A 16,371-nucleotide genomic window follows, 5' to 3' on the forward strand; every position below is an offset into this window, starting at 1 on the left:
ACGCTGGAGCGAGGAGGCTTCCTAATCATACAGACTCAGTTAAGGCTCTACATTGGCGAGATCCTAGACTTGTTTAAGAAGGGCCAAATGAGCGGCCGACATGATACAACGGGATAATGCAGATACAGCAGCAGTTATTTAGCGTTGCGGTACAATACTACCATGCACTTGACCATGCATACCAGAAATACAAAGTTAGGGTAGTAACTCCATAACTGCCATAGCCCCGTGACTGACGTTATTGTGAAAGCCTGTATCAGTGATTTGAACGAAAGTATTCACCCGAGATAGTACTTACGACACTTGGTCCACATGCGCGTGAGTGTGGAACTTTGGTGGAACTCGCATGTTTTGCGCAACGGAGTGCGCGTGAACCAGAGACCTTTGGAGAAGCCTACATCGTTGTCTGACTCGACATCCGAGCTGCTTCCCGAGCGGCCGAGAATCGTTGTTTTTAGTGATCTTTACAAGTTAATGAATCAGCGATAGTGTGACAACACAACCCGAAGAAAAAACGTACTTAAAAACAAGAAAGGTGATCCAGATAGGGGCTCTGGCTATTTAGGCAAATACTGCCACAGCCACCAGCCTCGCCGCCACACCGCGCCGCCTTTCCCAATTCCCGGGTTTTCTGTCGTCCTCGACGTCCACCATGCTACGCTGGTGGTTGCAGGCAATACACCCATCGCCAGCCTCGCTTCTTTGCCCTATGCCAGCACTTTCTGAGTACCTGGAGGTCCCCTCTTCACGCGTTAAGTGTCCAATACCGAGCTTGGGTCTGATGGTAGAATGCGATGCTGCGAGCGTGCGATCTCCAGCAAGTATAGGTACCATGCAGGTGCGTATTATTCACTGCTTTGGATCAGTCCCTGGATCACTTAGTACATCGAACTTCATGGCTTTCTGGGCGTCTATACCTAAGTATGGACTTAGCTGTCAAGGCCAACATTCTTCCCGCCAGCCGTATCTCCGAAATCTCCCGCCGTCGCTCGAGAGCCGAAACCAGGATACCGCCAAGAAAGACAGCTTCACTCGCACTTTGACCTGGCATTCCAGATTTCGCCTTGTGTCGACTGCATCGCCCTCCGCTCACGCAAAGCAGCGTGTAGACGTCACCAAATTGCGACTCGCCAAATGCCGATTATAGCCGAAAAGTCCTTCCGGCGTCTATTCGAGCATTCATCCTGTTGAGCCATGCGTACAGAAGCAATCTACGAAAATCGGATGCGAGATGATGAATGGACAAAACCGGACGCTTTCATTCCTTTCATCGAGCAACTGGTGGGTTCGTAGCGTGCAAGACGTCCCCATTCCTGACAACCGTCCGATTTAGGTATGTTGCATACGTCGAGGACCGAGTATGCTCTGTGCGTAGCGAAGGGACGTCGATAATGAACGATGCTTGAATCCCGGCCGCTGGGAACATCGTCGCTCCGTAGTGAGTCGTGGTCCTCAAATAGACGTGCGGCAACAACATCAATGCTCCACCGTCTTACTCTCTCTAGAGCCTCCTCTGTCATCCCCTTTACTCTCAGATCTCCGTCTTGCTCTTCCAATAACCATGGCACGGGAAAGCGCACTTGATCGGTCTCTTCGTCAAGCCCTTGAAGACCGCGCCGAATCTGGCATGACCATCATCGACCTGTACAAGCGTCCGTTCCCCTTTGCCCCCGACCTCTTCTCCAACGACTACCTCTCCCTGGGCAAAGACCCCATCCTGCGCAAAAACTTCCTCAATAGGCTCGAGACCAGTCCCAACCTCTTCGGTTCGACTGGCTCACGGTACGCCAACGGTGACTCGGCGGGCCATCAGGCGCTCGAGCGGCGTCTGGAGGACCACTACCGTGCCGGCTGTACGCTCCTCTTCAACTCGGGGTTCAACGCGAACCTCGGTTTCTTCGGATCTGTCCCGCAACCGGAGGATGTGCTCCTCATTGACGAGCTTATCCATGCCTCGACGAGGGAGGGTATCCGCCTCTCTGCCGCACGGGACAATATGTACCGCTTCCCCCATAACTCAATCGACGGCTTCCGCGAGACGCTCAACAAGGTCCTGAAGAACCATTCGAAGATCGGCGCAGGCGAGGCAACCGTGTTCGTCGCAGTAGAGAGCCTCTACAGTGTCGATGGGGACTTCGCGCCACTGAAGGAGATCGTCGAGATCGTCGAAGAGCTTGTGCCGGCTGATAGTGCGCACATCATTGTCGATGAGGCGCATACCACCGGTATTTGCGGCCCACACGGAGAGGGTTACGTCTCGCTCCTTGGTCTCAACAACCGTGTTCACACTACCCTGCACACCTTTGGCAAGGCGGTGAACATGATGGGCGGTACGTCTGCCATTTTGTTCGTAAATTGGGTCTGTCTGATCTATTCGGCTTCTAGGTGTTATCATCACCACGCCTGCCGTTCGGCTCCATCTCACCAACTTCGCGAACAACATCATCTTTTCTACTGCCCTCCCTCACGCCCTCATCCACGCCATTAATGCCATCTTCGACGTTATTGCCAGTCCACGCGGAGACGAGGTCAGCTACTCATGACTTCTCGTATTCACCAATTAACCCCTATCTACTTATAGGCACGACGAAACCTCGTCGAGAACTGCAAATATGGCCACGCAGCGCTGAGCGCAGCGCTCAAGGACATCCCAGATGACATCCTCGCCGTCGACGACAGCCCCAATGCGCATGTCGGCGAGCTTTACTCACCCATCATCCCCGTCTTCGTAACCAAAGCTCAGGAGCTCGCCGCGTTCCTGATCGAGCGCGGGTACGCACCCACGCCGCTCACCTTCCCTGTCGTACGTCGACCGCGCATTCGCACGCTTATGCATGGAGGGAACACTAAGGACGAGATTGACGGGTTCATTGCGTGTCTAAGGGAGTGGGCACTCGCGCAGCTTGCGACGACGACGGATATGCTTACACCGCGGGCGAGACTGTGAGGTTGTGTGCGATCCTTTGAGAGGGCTCGACATGCCTGGTCTGGACTTTTTATCTTGGTAAAGCCATGGCTGATCGATTGGTTTCTCGTTTATTATACAATTATTGTGCACTAGATTGCGTTCTCTGTTACTTTGCTATATTCGCCATTTGAGCTTGGACCTCACTTCTTTGCGTCTCTCGCTCTCTTCCGCAACACCGCGTTCATATATTCTCGCTCCTGCAGCCTGACCCTTGTGAAGGCGGTACTCAACTTTGCAACCTCCTGCCATCTCTCTCGTCGTTCCTCGAAGTGTTCATCACCGTGCCCCCACGGTGCTAGGTCGCAGGCCATTATCGTCTTCACGGTAGGACATACGTCTGACAAGACTAGAGCCACCTCCGTAGGGTCGTCAATCGGCGAATCCCCCACCAGCAAGAATGTGAGCTTGCTGTATACGCCTCGGCCCGGCCGTTTTGGCGACAAGCCCCCACGGGCGCGTGCATCGAATACGATGCCCAGATCTGTCAAAAAGCGACAGTTCTGCAGGATTGACAGGAACCCCTTGAAGGTCACCCGTGATAAACCCCCCCAGCCAGTCATGCCGCACAAGTTGAGATTAGTCATTGCGGGCCAGTATTCCGAGAGCATCTTAACGTCGTTGTCATCGAGCGAGAACGGGACGCCGACAGCGAGGATCAGCCTCTGGAGGTCCTTGAACTTCGACAGCGGTTGGATGTCGGCGAATGTGAGGGTCTGAGGTGGGTCATCCCATTCGGGATCGCTTCCTTGGACGTCGACACAGATCTCAAGCGCGCTATCATCGCCAGCGCGAAGTATATGGGAAAGAACGTCGCGGACATCGTCGACAGTCGAACGGGTCGCTGAGATTATGCAGATAGGTGGAAAACGTGGGATGTATGGGAGTAAGTGCGATACGTCCCCTAACCAATCGTTAGAAGTGACGGCGAGGCACTTGAGGTTCTGGAACAAGGAATGGCTTTGTAGCTGCTCGTACCGTTGGTCACTGTGCACGACGAACGCTAGATCTTCGAGGCTCTCCAATTTGTTGAGGTAATTCAGAGCGTTGATGTTGATGAATCCGCAGTTGAGCTCTAGTAGCTTAGGCAGACCCAGGACCATCTCGGAGACTGCGTGTTCGTACAAATCGTCCAGGTCGTCACCTCGGACTCGGAGATGAGTTATGCCCGTGCAGCGGTTCGTGATGCCATACAAGAATGACTTGGCGACAAATTGTTCGTCGTCATCATCGGTATCGGGAAGGTGCATGGACAGGCTCGTGAGTTGAGGCCCACATATGGCACTCAAGAAAGTGTACCCCTCGCATCGATCGTCCGCCCAGTCAAGGCACTGCAAGTTAGGGAAGAGAGGCGAGGAGCCACTCGGAAAGCTGAGTAACGTGAAGGCCAAATTGCGGATAGGGTTAGAGGAGTTATCGTGTTTCAGGCTTCGAACGCGGTGGGAGTAGTATCGGAGGCGGTCCCAGTGTATGCGCTGCAACGGGAAGATCCCCTGCGAGCGCGAAACAGCGTGTACAGGTCTTCAATGAGTTATAAGTACTTGGCCAATCAGATGAAACACGCACTAGAGTTCTGTGGGATGAGGGCTCTATATACCATGCATCCCCGGGTAGACATCTAATCAGAGGTCCAAACTGGTCAAGTTCCGCCCATAACACGTCGAGCGCCGGTTCTTTGAAGACATGGCATGTTCTGGCGAGTGCGGCTAGTGCGCGTCGCTCCTCAGAATTTGAAGCTGAGGGGGTAGATAGTAGAGATTCGCAGATTACGCTGAAGATTTCGTTGAGTGCTAGACACTTGTGCATGATCTGGCTGTTGACCGATTAGCTCGAAGGGAAACGGCAAAAACTGTCGACGACCTTTGACGATTATCCGTAATAGGGGTTTCATGTGCTTAATCAGCAAGTCTCACGCTATGTCGCCACGGAAGCAAGCCAAAACTCTTCGTGACGCTCTTTGACGCTCTCGTATCGGCACCTCCCTGACTAGAATCATGCGTCCTTTGACTCATTCAAGTGGCTCACGTATTTTTATATGTGTAAATTCAGGTATGGTGCTTGCTCCCTCCAGCTTCCTGTTCCTACCCGTTTGCAGCTAAAGAGTCGCTCCAAAGGTGCAATAGGAGGACTGACAGTGTAGTCAGATTTGGACAACACAGCAGAGCATTACCGCTGCTGCTGAATGCCGGAGCAATCTCAAATGTGAGTAGCGATGAGACCTCATAATATGTTGTAATGTTGCTCAGGCGGGGACCCAAGCGGCGACCCAAGCGGCGACAAGGTGGCTTGCGGATAGCCAAATCTACCCATTGTAAAGACACGATGGGACGGACAATGCTGGCTTCTGGTGGGAGGCAAGTTTTTTTGTGACAGTAGCTCTTGATACTGATCAGGTTTCTTAGCCTTAGACGGAACGAAGCTACCTTGCATTCTCTTCAGTGTACCTAGATGTACCTGCGGGGAACAGTTCCCTGTCTCAAAGCGTCGAAGATACACAGTCCCGTGTGAGGAACTCTCCTTCTACCACTTTGGAGGAACCCTAAAAGTGCACTGTTGAGCTCTGACCTCATCATCAGGTCTAGGGCCCTGAACCTCAATATCTAATATGTGGTGACAATCAACACATCACGGATTCACAAGATTACGCCCACGTTTGTTAAGGCAAATGATATTGTGCGTGGCCCCGAACGAGCCACTGAAGTAAGCAGCTACGCCTCGAAGGCATCTATCCAGTCTACCGGCTCATGATGGTATACGTATGCTGATATGTTTTTTATTGTCAACGGAAGGCGCGACCGCTCACACTCGGAGTTGCACCTCTCCCTAAAAGGACAGCACGCGTGTCGGCATAGAATCTATTGTTAGCTCTATCAATAAACTCAAAGTTTCTAGCTTTTCCATTCTCACCCCACATGGCTCTATCACAGTGGCCGCTGCCCCCACGTCTTCACCCACCTCTGCTTCTCGCAGAGCTTGTTTCTCAATGCCTTGCCCACGCAACCGATGTACGTCCACACGCGAAATAGACTAAATGTCTTAGCACTCGGTATCCTGAGAATCAGCCACTTGCTTGCTTCCCTGCGCTAGAGGGTCCGAGTGGTCTGGATAGTCACTTGGTAGTCCCCTGTAGGCTGATCTACATCAACGTCTATTCCTCTTTGAATCTTCCATTCTCTATTTTCACAGCTGGTAGTTTCCGAAAGCGCATCATTCAATAATGCGATCTGATCGTTTAGCCCGCGACGAAATCTTTTGAATACATTCACCTGCTAGTTCCAGCGAAGGCGCGTCGTCCCGTGCACACGGCCGGTGCCCATTGCGCTAATTTCCCATGGCGAGCCCGTCGGACTGTTTCTAGTGGTGGCCAAAGTGGTGATAAGGTTCCCGACCATCTATCGTGACCATCGGTGCGTTCTCACCCCGTAGCGCTTGTTGCTCTTGGATATGTACTTAAGCCGCCTCATCGGAGGATGAGGAAAGGTTCGGTTACCTCGCTCTATCTGCTCACATTCATCACACCTTGGGCTTTAGCCCTGCCTCTCATACCGACGCTCCCCCTTTCCTCTGCAACCTGAGTGAAAATGTCCTTCGAGAATGTCAATGGTGACTACGGATCTCTTTTAGTGGGCGGTTTCGTAGCATTCGCGTGAGTTTAGTATCTGCTGTCAGCTTAACCAGATAACACCAATGCGAAATAGCCTCTCGGGGTGCGTGAGCATGCAATACGCAGTATACTTGAGGCTATACCCAGAGGAGGAAAGGTTCACGAAATCTCTAGTATGCGTCAAAGAACTTCGCTTCATTTCACTTGAAAAGTGCTGATCTCATTGAAGGTGGCTTTGATATGGTCCGTGAATCGGATCACTGTTTCATTCGCATCTCATTTATTGAAAGGATCCTGGATATCGTCCACTCAGTGTTCATCTGTATTGCAGTTTGGGATTCCTTAATCACCAACTACGGCGATCCATCCATGATTGATATCATACCCTGGTACGTATATCAATTGTTTCTATGACACGCAATTTAACTGTTTCCCAGGAGTATTAGTGTGAGTAGTCTGCTCAGAGGAAGTAGGCTTTCTGACATTCTTTCAGCCAACAGTCGAACTTACGGTATGTTACCAATGCCATCCGCTTAGAGTTGTTGCTTACTGCGATTTGCAAACTAAAGGCCGTCGTAACGTTTCTTGTTCAAAGGTTCGGTCACTCCTTTATCCTGCTTATACGTCGTTGCCTGACAAATGCATGCTAGTTTCTATGCTTTCCGCATGTATAAATGTGCGATATTCCTCCCATCACTGTTACCTTTTCTAACAGATTTTAGTGAGCCGGAGGAAGCTTTGGCTAGGAGCACCCGTCGCTGTACTCGCACTGTTTCGGTTAGGTAAGCGTAGCCAAGACCTCTTCTGTGCATCTATTAAACGCCTTCGTAGTTGCTGCGAGCAGTACGTCGAAAAGCATGGCATACGCGACTTTGTACTAATCATACGATTGAAACTGATAGTATCGACCGCGGAGATGTGAGTGCTGAAACGTTTAGGCCGTACTATATATCCAACTAGTTGTGCTTAGGGCGCATCTGAGATCATACGAGAAGTTTCGACGTCCGTGGCCGTCGGTTAGTATCAAGCTACTCTGTTGGTGTGGGTTTGACTCATCTCGCATTGCGTAGTGGATGTTCACTCTGGGGCTATCGCTTTCCGCGGGGGTAGACGTGATCATTACCTCTTCCTTATATTATTTCCTCCGGCGAAGTCGAAGTCAAATTTCGGAGTAAGCATGGCCGGTACAATTGTATTTTCAGTTGCGCTGACTACGTTGCTATCATACAGCACAAACCACGTCATTGATACTCTCACCCGATACGCGCTGGAAACTGGCACAGCTACCTGGTGAGGTCCCATTTCATAACAACGGTTTCAGGGGACCTGACCACGAGCGGTAGCGCTATCGCATTTGTAACACTTATAGTGGTATGGTTTTATGCAGGCATCTTCGAAACTTTCACTCATAAATGCTAAACAGTGGGTCGCTGTACCTGAGAATCGCATCTTTTTAGGCCTTCACTTTATAATTGGAAAACGTCAGTAACAGTACTTTCACCCCCCATTCTGCCACTGACGCACTAAACATAGTCTATGCTAATTCGCTTCTTGCCACGTGAGACAGCTGTTGATCATAACTCGTGCCTTGGAACCTAATGCATGTAACAGGCTGAACACGCGACACGAGCTCAGAAAGTTCCGTGGTTCCACCTCAAACAGTGGGAACCGGCTCCCTGTGATATTCCCAACAGAGTATGACGCTGACGCACGGTCACCCGGAGTAAATAACCCCGTGAGATGAACCAACTTCTTGTTGTTGTACGTCTATTGACTAGTCGTAGATCCCACTGAGCCCACTTAGCCCTGGCCTCAGGTCTCCGGGATCGGACAGTAAAACAGTAAGGCTTGGATATGATGTGTATGAGCAGCAGGTGATTTAGCTGGCACAGATTAATCTTACCGTCAATGTCGAGAGGACTGTGGAGTCGAAGCTAGACTTCGCAGTTCCAGGGCAGGCACTATGAGGGCCATGAATGGCTAAAGATTAGGCTTATACCCCACATAGGGATACACGTAGTATAACTATTGTATAATGACGCTAGCTTAAGCTACTTACATGTTATATAGGATGCCATCCTTTAACTTACGTGTCCATGATAGACTGCCAGTGATATAACCACAATATTGTGATATCTTCATTTTATGGTGTCAGCTAACGATAAACTTTGCCGAGGCTGTTCGTCACAGTCACCTCCGGAATGCCGATCCCAGCGGTTTCTCCGAGTAATAGAGGCGGAGAACATAGGGCAGTTCATTGCCTTCGCTTGACCAGGGGTGAACCAGCGTAAAGATCTCCACTCTAAATCGGCTACTTTCTGAAGGTAGGTGGAGCAGAAAGTGCCCGGTAAAACCGAGACTACAAGTTAGATTCCTTTTGATTATCTGGTGCATTGACTCTGGATCTCTTTATTGCATATCTATTCGTCCATCTCTTCGCCCACATTGAGCCGCACGACAGCTCACCTTCAGAGGGAGCGTGGGTGATGGCGTAGTCATCATTCAACAACCTAAATATGTTACTATTTACGCCCTTGCGCTGTCGATGTACGGCTTCGTAGACTCATGCGAAGTGCTTTACATTTCGCCCAGCATTTACATGTTTATTGTACCGGCAATTGAGGGTTTAGTCAACGTCGTTAAAATGTGGTCATGTATACAAACTTGTTCATTAGACTAGTATCAAAGTGTACGTAGCCAGTAAGTTGAAAGTCATGCTAGCCGTAGATGCCATTACTTGTTATTTCTCTCATTTTTCGCATAATTGTTCATTGAAATCGTACAAAATGTTATAGTTTGATCTTTCACTAGTTGTGAGTATTGCACGTGCATAAAGTTGCTTTACTGACTGATTTACTAGCGCTTTTCTTTAGATAAGATGATATCAGTCGCCGCCGTGACATTCATCCTATGGAAACGTTTCTCTCATGTACGACCGGTCGCTTGGGTTTCGGCGAGGATTTTCCGGCATACGACCCCCTCCACGAAGGACTTCTAAAAGTACTACCAGGAAGTCCATTTTCCTGACACTAATAGAAGCATTTTAAAAGCCGGCATCGAGGGGGTAAACGCAACCCACCTTCACCACATGTGCCAGCAGTGTATCAGCGGAGAGGAGAGAAAGGCAGGAGAAAGCGTTGCAGTAGTTTACGTTGGAAGAAATGCTCACTTAATCCTGGTTGGAATTTGGCCATGTATTAGACGCATTGTGCAGTCGCAGAGACACCATACACGACGCACGGCACTATGTTTCAGATGCAGGGTTATAGTGATAGACCCCGTTCAAGCTAAGTGACAAGACTCGCCGTATCCTTCCATATGAATCCTTCTGCCCCATTTTCCGGCAGCGCCGAGACGCCTCGCAGCTCAAGTGTTTTATGAAAAACTGGTTTTCAAAGGCAGCTGCTTCAATATGTTTTTCCCTCTCTCCCAAATCACCATATAGATGTGATTGTCCTGTAGAACCAACCATGTGTCTGATACAGCCACCAGTGTGCACCGTACCGCATAGTCGATCCTAGACCCTGTCTGCGGCCCGGAATGCGCTCACAACACCTCATGGCGCTCATTCCGCCCCTCGGAGATGAACTGCAGCGCCCACATGAGAAATATGGATCCCGGAACCCTCGAAACGTTGTTCTTCCGTATGAACGCGAGATGAACAGGTGCAGCAGCTTACGCGGGATGAATGACACACGGCCGTCGAAAACTGGGCGCATCGAAGCAGCTTGTCAACGCATCCACCGCCATCAGTCAGTCGTTGGTTTCGGCTCCTCGAGGTAAGCGACTGAGCCCGGAGTCTCTGGCACTTGGGAGGAGAGCTGGGCAGAGGGCTCGCGGACCTAGGGCGGCGCGGCGATCGGTGCGCTCCGAGATTGATGAACTATGGACCCAACGTCGGTGACGTAGAACGTCGGAGGCGTATTAGACATATTGGTCAACGAGCTAGGATTTTGAATGGGATGGATGTTTGACTCGACCCTGCTTTTGATGCCTTTGACATCCCTGAATCCCTGAATACGAAAGATGGAGAAGCATAACATGTCAGTACTCGTACTCAGTGGCCAACCGAGAATCTAAGCTCGCTGACTAAGACTCGAACTCAGCTACTGAATGAACTTCCGATTCACGGAAGACACTAAGAGTCGCTCGGCGGGGCAAGCGCGACAGCACCGGGACAAGGCTCGGAGTCATTGCAAGTGTCAGCCACCGACGATTTGAATCGTATGCCATCGTACAGGCAAAAACTATATTGCGCTTCTAATTAGTTACGAACAAGGATATATGTCGTCGCATAGATTCTTGTGCTAAGCAAAATTAGACAGTAACGGCAACGAGCCACATTCAAAATCGCACGAGCAGAGTAGACAAGGGTGGACGTTACATACAAAGGTGCCAATGTGAAAAAGTCGAGAGGGAGAATTAGTCGATCGTTAAGAATGATACGGCGACAGCGACGGGTACGCGCCACATGATGGAAATACACTTCAACTGCATCGCTTCCTGTCGAGAGATAGACCACCGTCGGAATTAGATTCCAAAGACTTCCGCCTGGTCTGTAGACCTGTAAAGAACAACGTACTGTTTCTGAGAAGATTCGTTACATATACCACGAGAGAGAGAAGCGCGAGCGAGTGAGCGCGCGAATCACTACCACGCTTGGTGGTCGCCGAGGAAGAACAAGAATGTCGCTTCTATCACGTTAGACATAGCTCAGCGTCTATTGATACGCGCCATCCCATAAGCAGCCAAGTCAGCACGCGGAGAAGTGGCCCTAGGAGAAACCCTGTGTATCGTTACGATAGTATTGAGGGTGACCAGGAGATATCAGAGGATATCAGTCAAGGAGCGATGCCGAATTGGTGGGACGATTCAAAAAAGTCACCAGGATCTTATCGACTCAGAGATCCACCGAAGTTAGCCTCGCAACCTGGGGTATCGGTGAACAAAGAAAATGTGACAAATGAAGGAAGGAAGGGTGATTAGGCTTTCGTCATCCAAAAGAAAGAGACGAAAAAAAGACCGTGGATACTAAGGAGACCAGACCTTGCAGTAGAACAAGAGACAGTAGTCCTTGGAGACATGCCACACACCCTTCACATGTAGTGGCGTCCGCAACTGTTTGCGGTCCCTGGAATGTCAGCTAAGCTCGGCGATCAAGATCGATTTAATCGGACCAACGTAGTCAGAGCCATGAGATGTAACCCGAGAACAAGACTCGAATCGGAGAGCGATAAATCGGGGTGAAGACAAAGATTACTGTGAGCAGGACCATGAGGGTACAGGTTTGCGCAGGCGGTGCCTGTTGCTTATTTCCAGCTCGAGCCATCGTGAACGGTAAATCTACCGTCGAAAAAAATCAGGTGGACCATCAGCACCAAGCCGTTCCACTTCGGCTCCATACCGAGCACAGAAAAGAGGGAGGTAATCTGTTCGATTTTATAACACGTCAGCTTTACCCCGTTTCTAGCGAGAAAAACAGGGAGAAAAAGAAGACAGAGCTTGATGTACGGCCCCGAGTCAAGGGTTGGCAATGGAAGCTAGTGACTGTCATTCATCTGTCGTAAACAGTCGACGAGCAGTCCGAGCACATTAAGGGCATCAACTGAGGCGAAGTCCAGGAGCGCAAAATCACAACATTCTTCGGTCGCGGGGGAGGTATTATTCAGGACCATATGGCGTTATGATTTTTAGGTCGGTGCGATGAAGGGACCGGCGTGACAGATACAGTGATTCGGTGCTTACACCCATCGGTGGCTTTTCATCCTACTCACCAGGTGCCTTCGTACGAATGGGCCTCTCTCTAGGACGACGACGGAGGGACGAAGGTTTAATGGACGAATGAACGGGATCTGAAGGAGGCGTACGTTACAAGGGAGTGACGGTGGGACGAGCCGAGGGGCTGAGGTACTTCGAAGAAGCGAGACGGATATGGGGAGCAATAGGATCTGTGCTAATCTGAGCGAGGCCGTGGTCCGGTGGACTGATTAGGAACTCTGGAGACGGTCAACTGTCACGACAGTTCATATGATAGACTCTTACGGCGTTGAGCGCCGAGGGTGGCCATGACGAGTCTGACGACGCGACGTGGACCTCGAACAACACGCACCAAACGTGGCTGTGGAAAGCTGAAACGTGGAAGGCTGAAAGAGCATGTGTCTGGTAGCCAATGGGACCTGCTGAGAGATCTTTCCAGAGAATGTGAACGAGACGACGATGAACGAAGAGAGGGTAGGCGACGGTGGTGTCTCGGTGTCGCTGTCAGTGGACGGACAGGGCTCCATTACTGGAGATGAGATGAGCTTTTGACAGAGGGAAAGAGAGGCACGGACGAGATCTGAGAGTCTAGCCGAGAGACTAGCCAATCTCCGGAGCGGATGCATTTCCTTTTCTGGAGATTCAGATTGGGCGATAACGAGAGGCACGTGACGCGGACGCACACAATTTCTGATGTCCGACGGCAGCCCATGGGAGCATTCGCTGTTCCTTGGATCCCAACTTCCTATTCGACATATGTTCTTGTGTGAAAACAACACTCCGCCATGTTTTTCTCTCCCTCGCATGCTGACATGATGGCTGACATGGATTTAGGACGAGCCAATCTGGCACCGGCCCACCCGGGTTCACCCAGTTGTCATGATCACCGTGCGGGAGGGAGGGCCTTGTCTAAATAATAAATACATCCCTTGCCGCCCAGCTCAACTTTGATTGAACTTTCTTCTGTTAGTGCCCCCCGTCCCTGCAGTTTGGTCATTCGGTGCGTATTATTCCCTCTTATAAAATATAAAGTCCCCGACTTATCCCATCGCCTCGTGTCCCCTCCCTATCCTTTCTGGGTCCTCCCTCTGCGCTCATCGCCCGCCTCCTTCCGCTCCCCTTCAGCGAAACCCCATCTCGTTCTCGCCAACCATGCCAGCAGACAGAACGCGAGGGATAAAACGCACAGTCTCAGAGGGTGCGTAATTTGTCTCCGTTCCATCTCGAGCCTCCCAGCGGCGGTATGAACTCATCTGCATCGCATTTTTAGGCGCTCAACCCCTCACTTGGGCAACGCCAGTCGAGGCGACCAAGGCTGCTCAGAGCATCGCATTCGCTCCCAATCTCACTCCCGTCACCTTCAACGACCCTCCTCCGACCGTCGACGCCTCTGGTGAACCCAGTCTTTTCCCTACCCAGTCCTCAACCGAGTCGTCGACCGGCCGCCGACCTGGCCACGGCAAGAAGAAACCCGAAGACCACATTCCCCGCCCTCCCAATGCCTTCATCCTCTTCCGATCCTCTTTCATAAAGAGCCAGCACGTCTCCACCGAGGTCGAGACGAACCACAGCACGCTCTCCAAGATCATCGGTCTCACCTGGCAAAACATGCCGCACGACGAGCGACAGGTGTGGCACGCAAAGGCGAAGAAGGCCCAGGAGGACCACCGACGCAAGTTCCCGCAGTACGCCTTCCGCCCAACGCACGCCAAGAACAAGGGCGGCACTGCCGAGAAGCGCAAGGTGCGCGAGGTCGAGCCCAAAGACCTCAAGCGGTGCGCGAAGATAGCAGAGCTTCTTGTCGAGGGGAAGAAAGGGAAAGAACTCGACGAGGCGATCTTGGAGTTCGACAAGCACCATATTCGCGAGGTAGTCACCCGCTTCGAGGCACCCATCACCGCACGCGCGTACCGCCGGTCGTCGTCCGCGCCCGTTGACGACGCCCAGTCGAAGTTGCCGTTCCTCTCCTCGGCACCGTCGCACCATCGGAAACGATCATCGAGTACGCAGCCTCAGCTTCTGCAGCAGCTTTCTCCGGTTCCGTCGTCGTTGCCAGAGCACCCCGTCCCGGTTCCCAGCCCGGCTTCGTTGGATTTCTACGGCGAATCGCCTTCTCCCTCGGCTTCGTCACATTCGGAGTATTCGATGTCCATGCATTCACACCAACATGTACGTTCAACCTCTTCTTCGTCCCTTCATCGTTCTCATTCGCCCGCTGCAGGATCTCGATCCCTACATGTTCAGCATGCCCTTCGAGCACGCCGTCTCTCCGGCACCGTCGGATTACCAGAACATCCACTACCCTCAGCACCAGCAGAACGACGCTCGCGTCTGCACACCCAGTCTTTCTGTCGACACCTCCTTCTGCAGCGCTGGCGCTGGCGACTGGACACGCTCGTCCTCTCCTTACTCGAGCCTTCCCGCGACGCCACAGGCCTACTCGGCCCCGGCCAACTTCGCTCACGGGCATCACGAGGACCCCTTCGGGTTCAACTCCTTCTCGCTCGACGCCTACTCCCACCAGGCTCAAGAATCTCAGACAACGTACGGCTCTCATTGCGGCGGCGCCTACGCTGCCTCGATGCACGGATACGCTGACAGCAGCGTCGGCCCCTTGGATCCCTCACTTTTCGCCCAGGGCAACCAAGGACAGCAAGAATTTGACTTCGATCCGGCGAGAGCGGGACTGGCGCCCACGGACGAGGACCTCTCCGCGTTCATGGTGTCGTTGGGGCGGTCTTTCTGATCCCGGTCTCCTTGTTCTACCCAAAATCTCCGCTCTCCCCTCCATCCAGTTCCTCCCTGCGTCACGCGCCCCATTCACACCCACGGTCTCTTTTGTTTGCTGTTGCTGCGTTTCGCGTTTCTTATTCCGCCGTCGATTCCGCCGTCGAATTTGTCCGCTTTAGGCCTTCATTCTCAGCGTTATCTGTTCTCGACCCGTCTCTCCGCCCTACCGGCCCTCAATTTCCGCTCGGTCTTTTCCTGAAACGAAACAACATCTTACTGCCTACGCGTTTTATTTAAAACGACCTATTCAAGATCTCAATCAAGCCCCCGCGATGTATTTCTATCTCTGTCATTCCAACGGAAGCCCCAGCCCAACCCTAAGCCCAGCAAATCACTCTATCTCATCATCTCCACGCATGCGTCTCCATTCTGTTGTACCATATATCCCACCACTATCTTCGCGCGCGCTCCGCGCCTCCTTCCCGTTTTCCTTTTTTCATCTTGTTTACTCACGTGTGGTGACAGTTTACTTCATTATCAGTGGTTCGCGACACCTTCATCGACCAAATGGATTAATAGTATCCTTTCCTGTCTTTTCTCTTGCTTCCATCGAATCAATACCCCACTTTTTATTCGGTTTTTATAGCTGTACATAACCCCCATTATATGCTTTTCCCTCCCCGATTCGTAATGGGGAGGTTATATTTCTTGCATTTTTTAGGTTACACTTTCATACATACATACAAACTCATGATCAGGTACTCGTACGTGCTCTATCTCGTTGATGTACATACCGTTTCTGCGAAACGGGGACTTGAATCGAATCAGTGTACCCGGCGATGGGCAGAAGCTGACCATTGCCTTGGCCTTCCTCTTCCTTGCTCTTCCTCTTCCTCGCTGCGGTGGCTCGATCACGATGATCGGCGAACTCGCCGAGGACGGTGGACAGTGACAGGCACGATCTCGCTCGCTTGTCGTGTTGACAGATGACACTGACACTGACATGACACCGCCAAAGCGGAAGAATCGCATCTTTTTCAGATCCTTTTGCATGTCATGTCAGCACTTGTCAGCAGCATATTTGATCCCGCTCGATCCCGGATTGTCGTCTTGATGCTTTGGCGTCGGCGTGTGCGTGTCACGGGCTGTCACGAGACGGACGCGAGCGATTGCGCGAGAGGGTGATGGGCCCCGAAAAGGGAAGTCGGGAATGGAGGGGTGCCCGCGAGAACGCTGGGAGAACGTAGAGATGGGTCAACACGTGCGGGCGAGGGTAATAAGCTTTTCGTGGCATGAGGAGCGCTGCGCTGCAGGT

The 16,371-nt window shown here is 51.7% G+C and overlaps 4 protein-coding genes across 4 annotated transcripts; 3 read left to right on the top strand and 1 right to left on the bottom strand.

Moving 5' to 3' along the window:
* Window positions 1–729: 729 nt before the first annotated feature.
* Window positions 730–4,361, top strand: CONPUDRAFT_107862 (8-amino-7-oxononanoate synthase). The gene is made up of 4 exons (XM_007773027.1): window positions 730–1,281; window positions 1,334–2,330; window positions 2,386–2,528; window positions 2,582–4,361. The coding sequence occupies exons 2-4, from the start codon at window positions 1,562–1,564 to the stop codon at window positions 2,945–2,947; spliced, it is 1,278 nt and encodes a 425-aa protein (XP_007771217.1). The 5' UTR covers window positions 730–1,281; window positions 1,334–1,561; the 3' UTR covers window positions 2,948–4,361.
* A 2,181-nt stretch (window positions 4,362–6,542) lies between these two features.
* Window positions 6,543–8,313, top strand: CONPUDRAFT_145480 (uncharacterized protein; the record flags this gene model as incomplete). The annotated part of the gene is made up of 16 exons (XM_007773028.1): window positions 6,543–6,611; window positions 6,664–6,742; window positions 6,799–6,812; window positions 6,860–6,958; window positions 7,007–7,016; window positions 7,063–7,080; window positions 7,139–7,164; window positions 7,220–7,245; window positions 7,292–7,351; window positions 7,401–7,412; window positions 7,472–7,487; window positions 7,540–7,585; window positions 7,640–7,740; window positions 7,800–7,859; window positions 8,027–8,050; window positions 8,181–8,313. Exons 1-16 carry the CDS (start codon window positions 6,547–6,549, stop codon window positions 8,311–8,313), a joined length of 789 nt encoding a protein of 262 aa, XP_007771218.1. The 5' UTR covers window positions 6,543–6,546.
* A 4,124-nt stretch (window positions 8,314–12,437) lies between these two features.
* Window positions 12,438–12,636, bottom strand: CONPUDRAFT_156144 (uncharacterized protein; the record flags this gene model as incomplete). Its single annotated transcript, XM_007773029.1, has 2 exons — window positions 12,438–12,565; window positions 12,612–12,636. The coding sequence occupies 2 exons, from the start codon at window positions 12,634–12,636 to the stop codon at window positions 12,438–12,440; spliced, it is 153 nt and encodes a 50-aa protein (XP_007771219.1).
* Window positions 12,637–13,070: 434 nt separating this feature from the next.
* CONPUDRAFT_107865 (uncharacterized protein) lies at window positions 13,071–15,717 on the top strand. The gene is made up of 4 exons (XM_007773030.1): window positions 13,071–13,326; window positions 13,452–13,524; window positions 13,597–14,495; window positions 14,548–15,717. Exons 2-4 carry the CDS (start codon window positions 13,479–13,481, stop codon window positions 15,070–15,072), a joined length of 1,470 nt encoding a protein of 489 aa, XP_007771220.1. The 5' UTR covers window positions 13,071–13,326; window positions 13,452–13,478; the 3' UTR covers window positions 15,073–15,717.
* Window positions 15,718–16,371: the final 654 nt, after the last annotated feature.

Source organism: Coniophora puteana, assembly GCF_000271625.1.
Source record: "Coniophora puteana RWD-64-598 SS2 unplaced genomic scaffold CONPUscaffold_10, whole genome shotgun sequence".
In the NCBI taxonomy this organism is placed as follows: Eukaryota; Fungi; Basidiomycota; class Agaricomycetes; order Boletales; family Coniophoraceae; genus Coniophora; species Coniophora puteana.

Excerpts from the sequence above, each read along its gene's own strand:
- CONPUDRAFT_107862 (XM_007773027.1), top strand. The coding sequence starts at position 1,562 with ATGGCACGGGAAAGCGCACTTGATCGGTCTCTTCGTCAAGCCCTTGAA. Across the intron at positions 2,331-2,385 it reads GGCGGTGAACATGATGGGCG|GTGTTATCATCACCACGCCT; the intron begins GTACGTCTGCCA and ends TTCGGCTTCTAG. Across the intron at positions 2,529-2,581 it reads CCAGTCCACGCGGAGACGAG|GCACGACGAAACCTCGTCGA; the intron begins GTCAGCTACTCA and ends ATCTACTTATAG.
- CONPUDRAFT_107865 (XM_007773030.1), top strand. The coding sequence starts at position 13,479 with ATGCCAGCAGACAGAACGCGAGGGATAAAACGCACAGTCTCAGAGG. Across the intron at positions 13,525-13,596 it reads AAAACGCACAGTCTCAGAGG|GCGCTCAACCCCTCACTTGG; the intron begins GTGCGTAATTTG and ends TCGCATTTTTAG. Across the intron at positions 14,496-14,547 it reads CCATGCATTCACACCAACAT|GATCTCGATCCCTACATGTT; the intron begins GTACGTTCAACC and ends CGCCCGCTGCAG.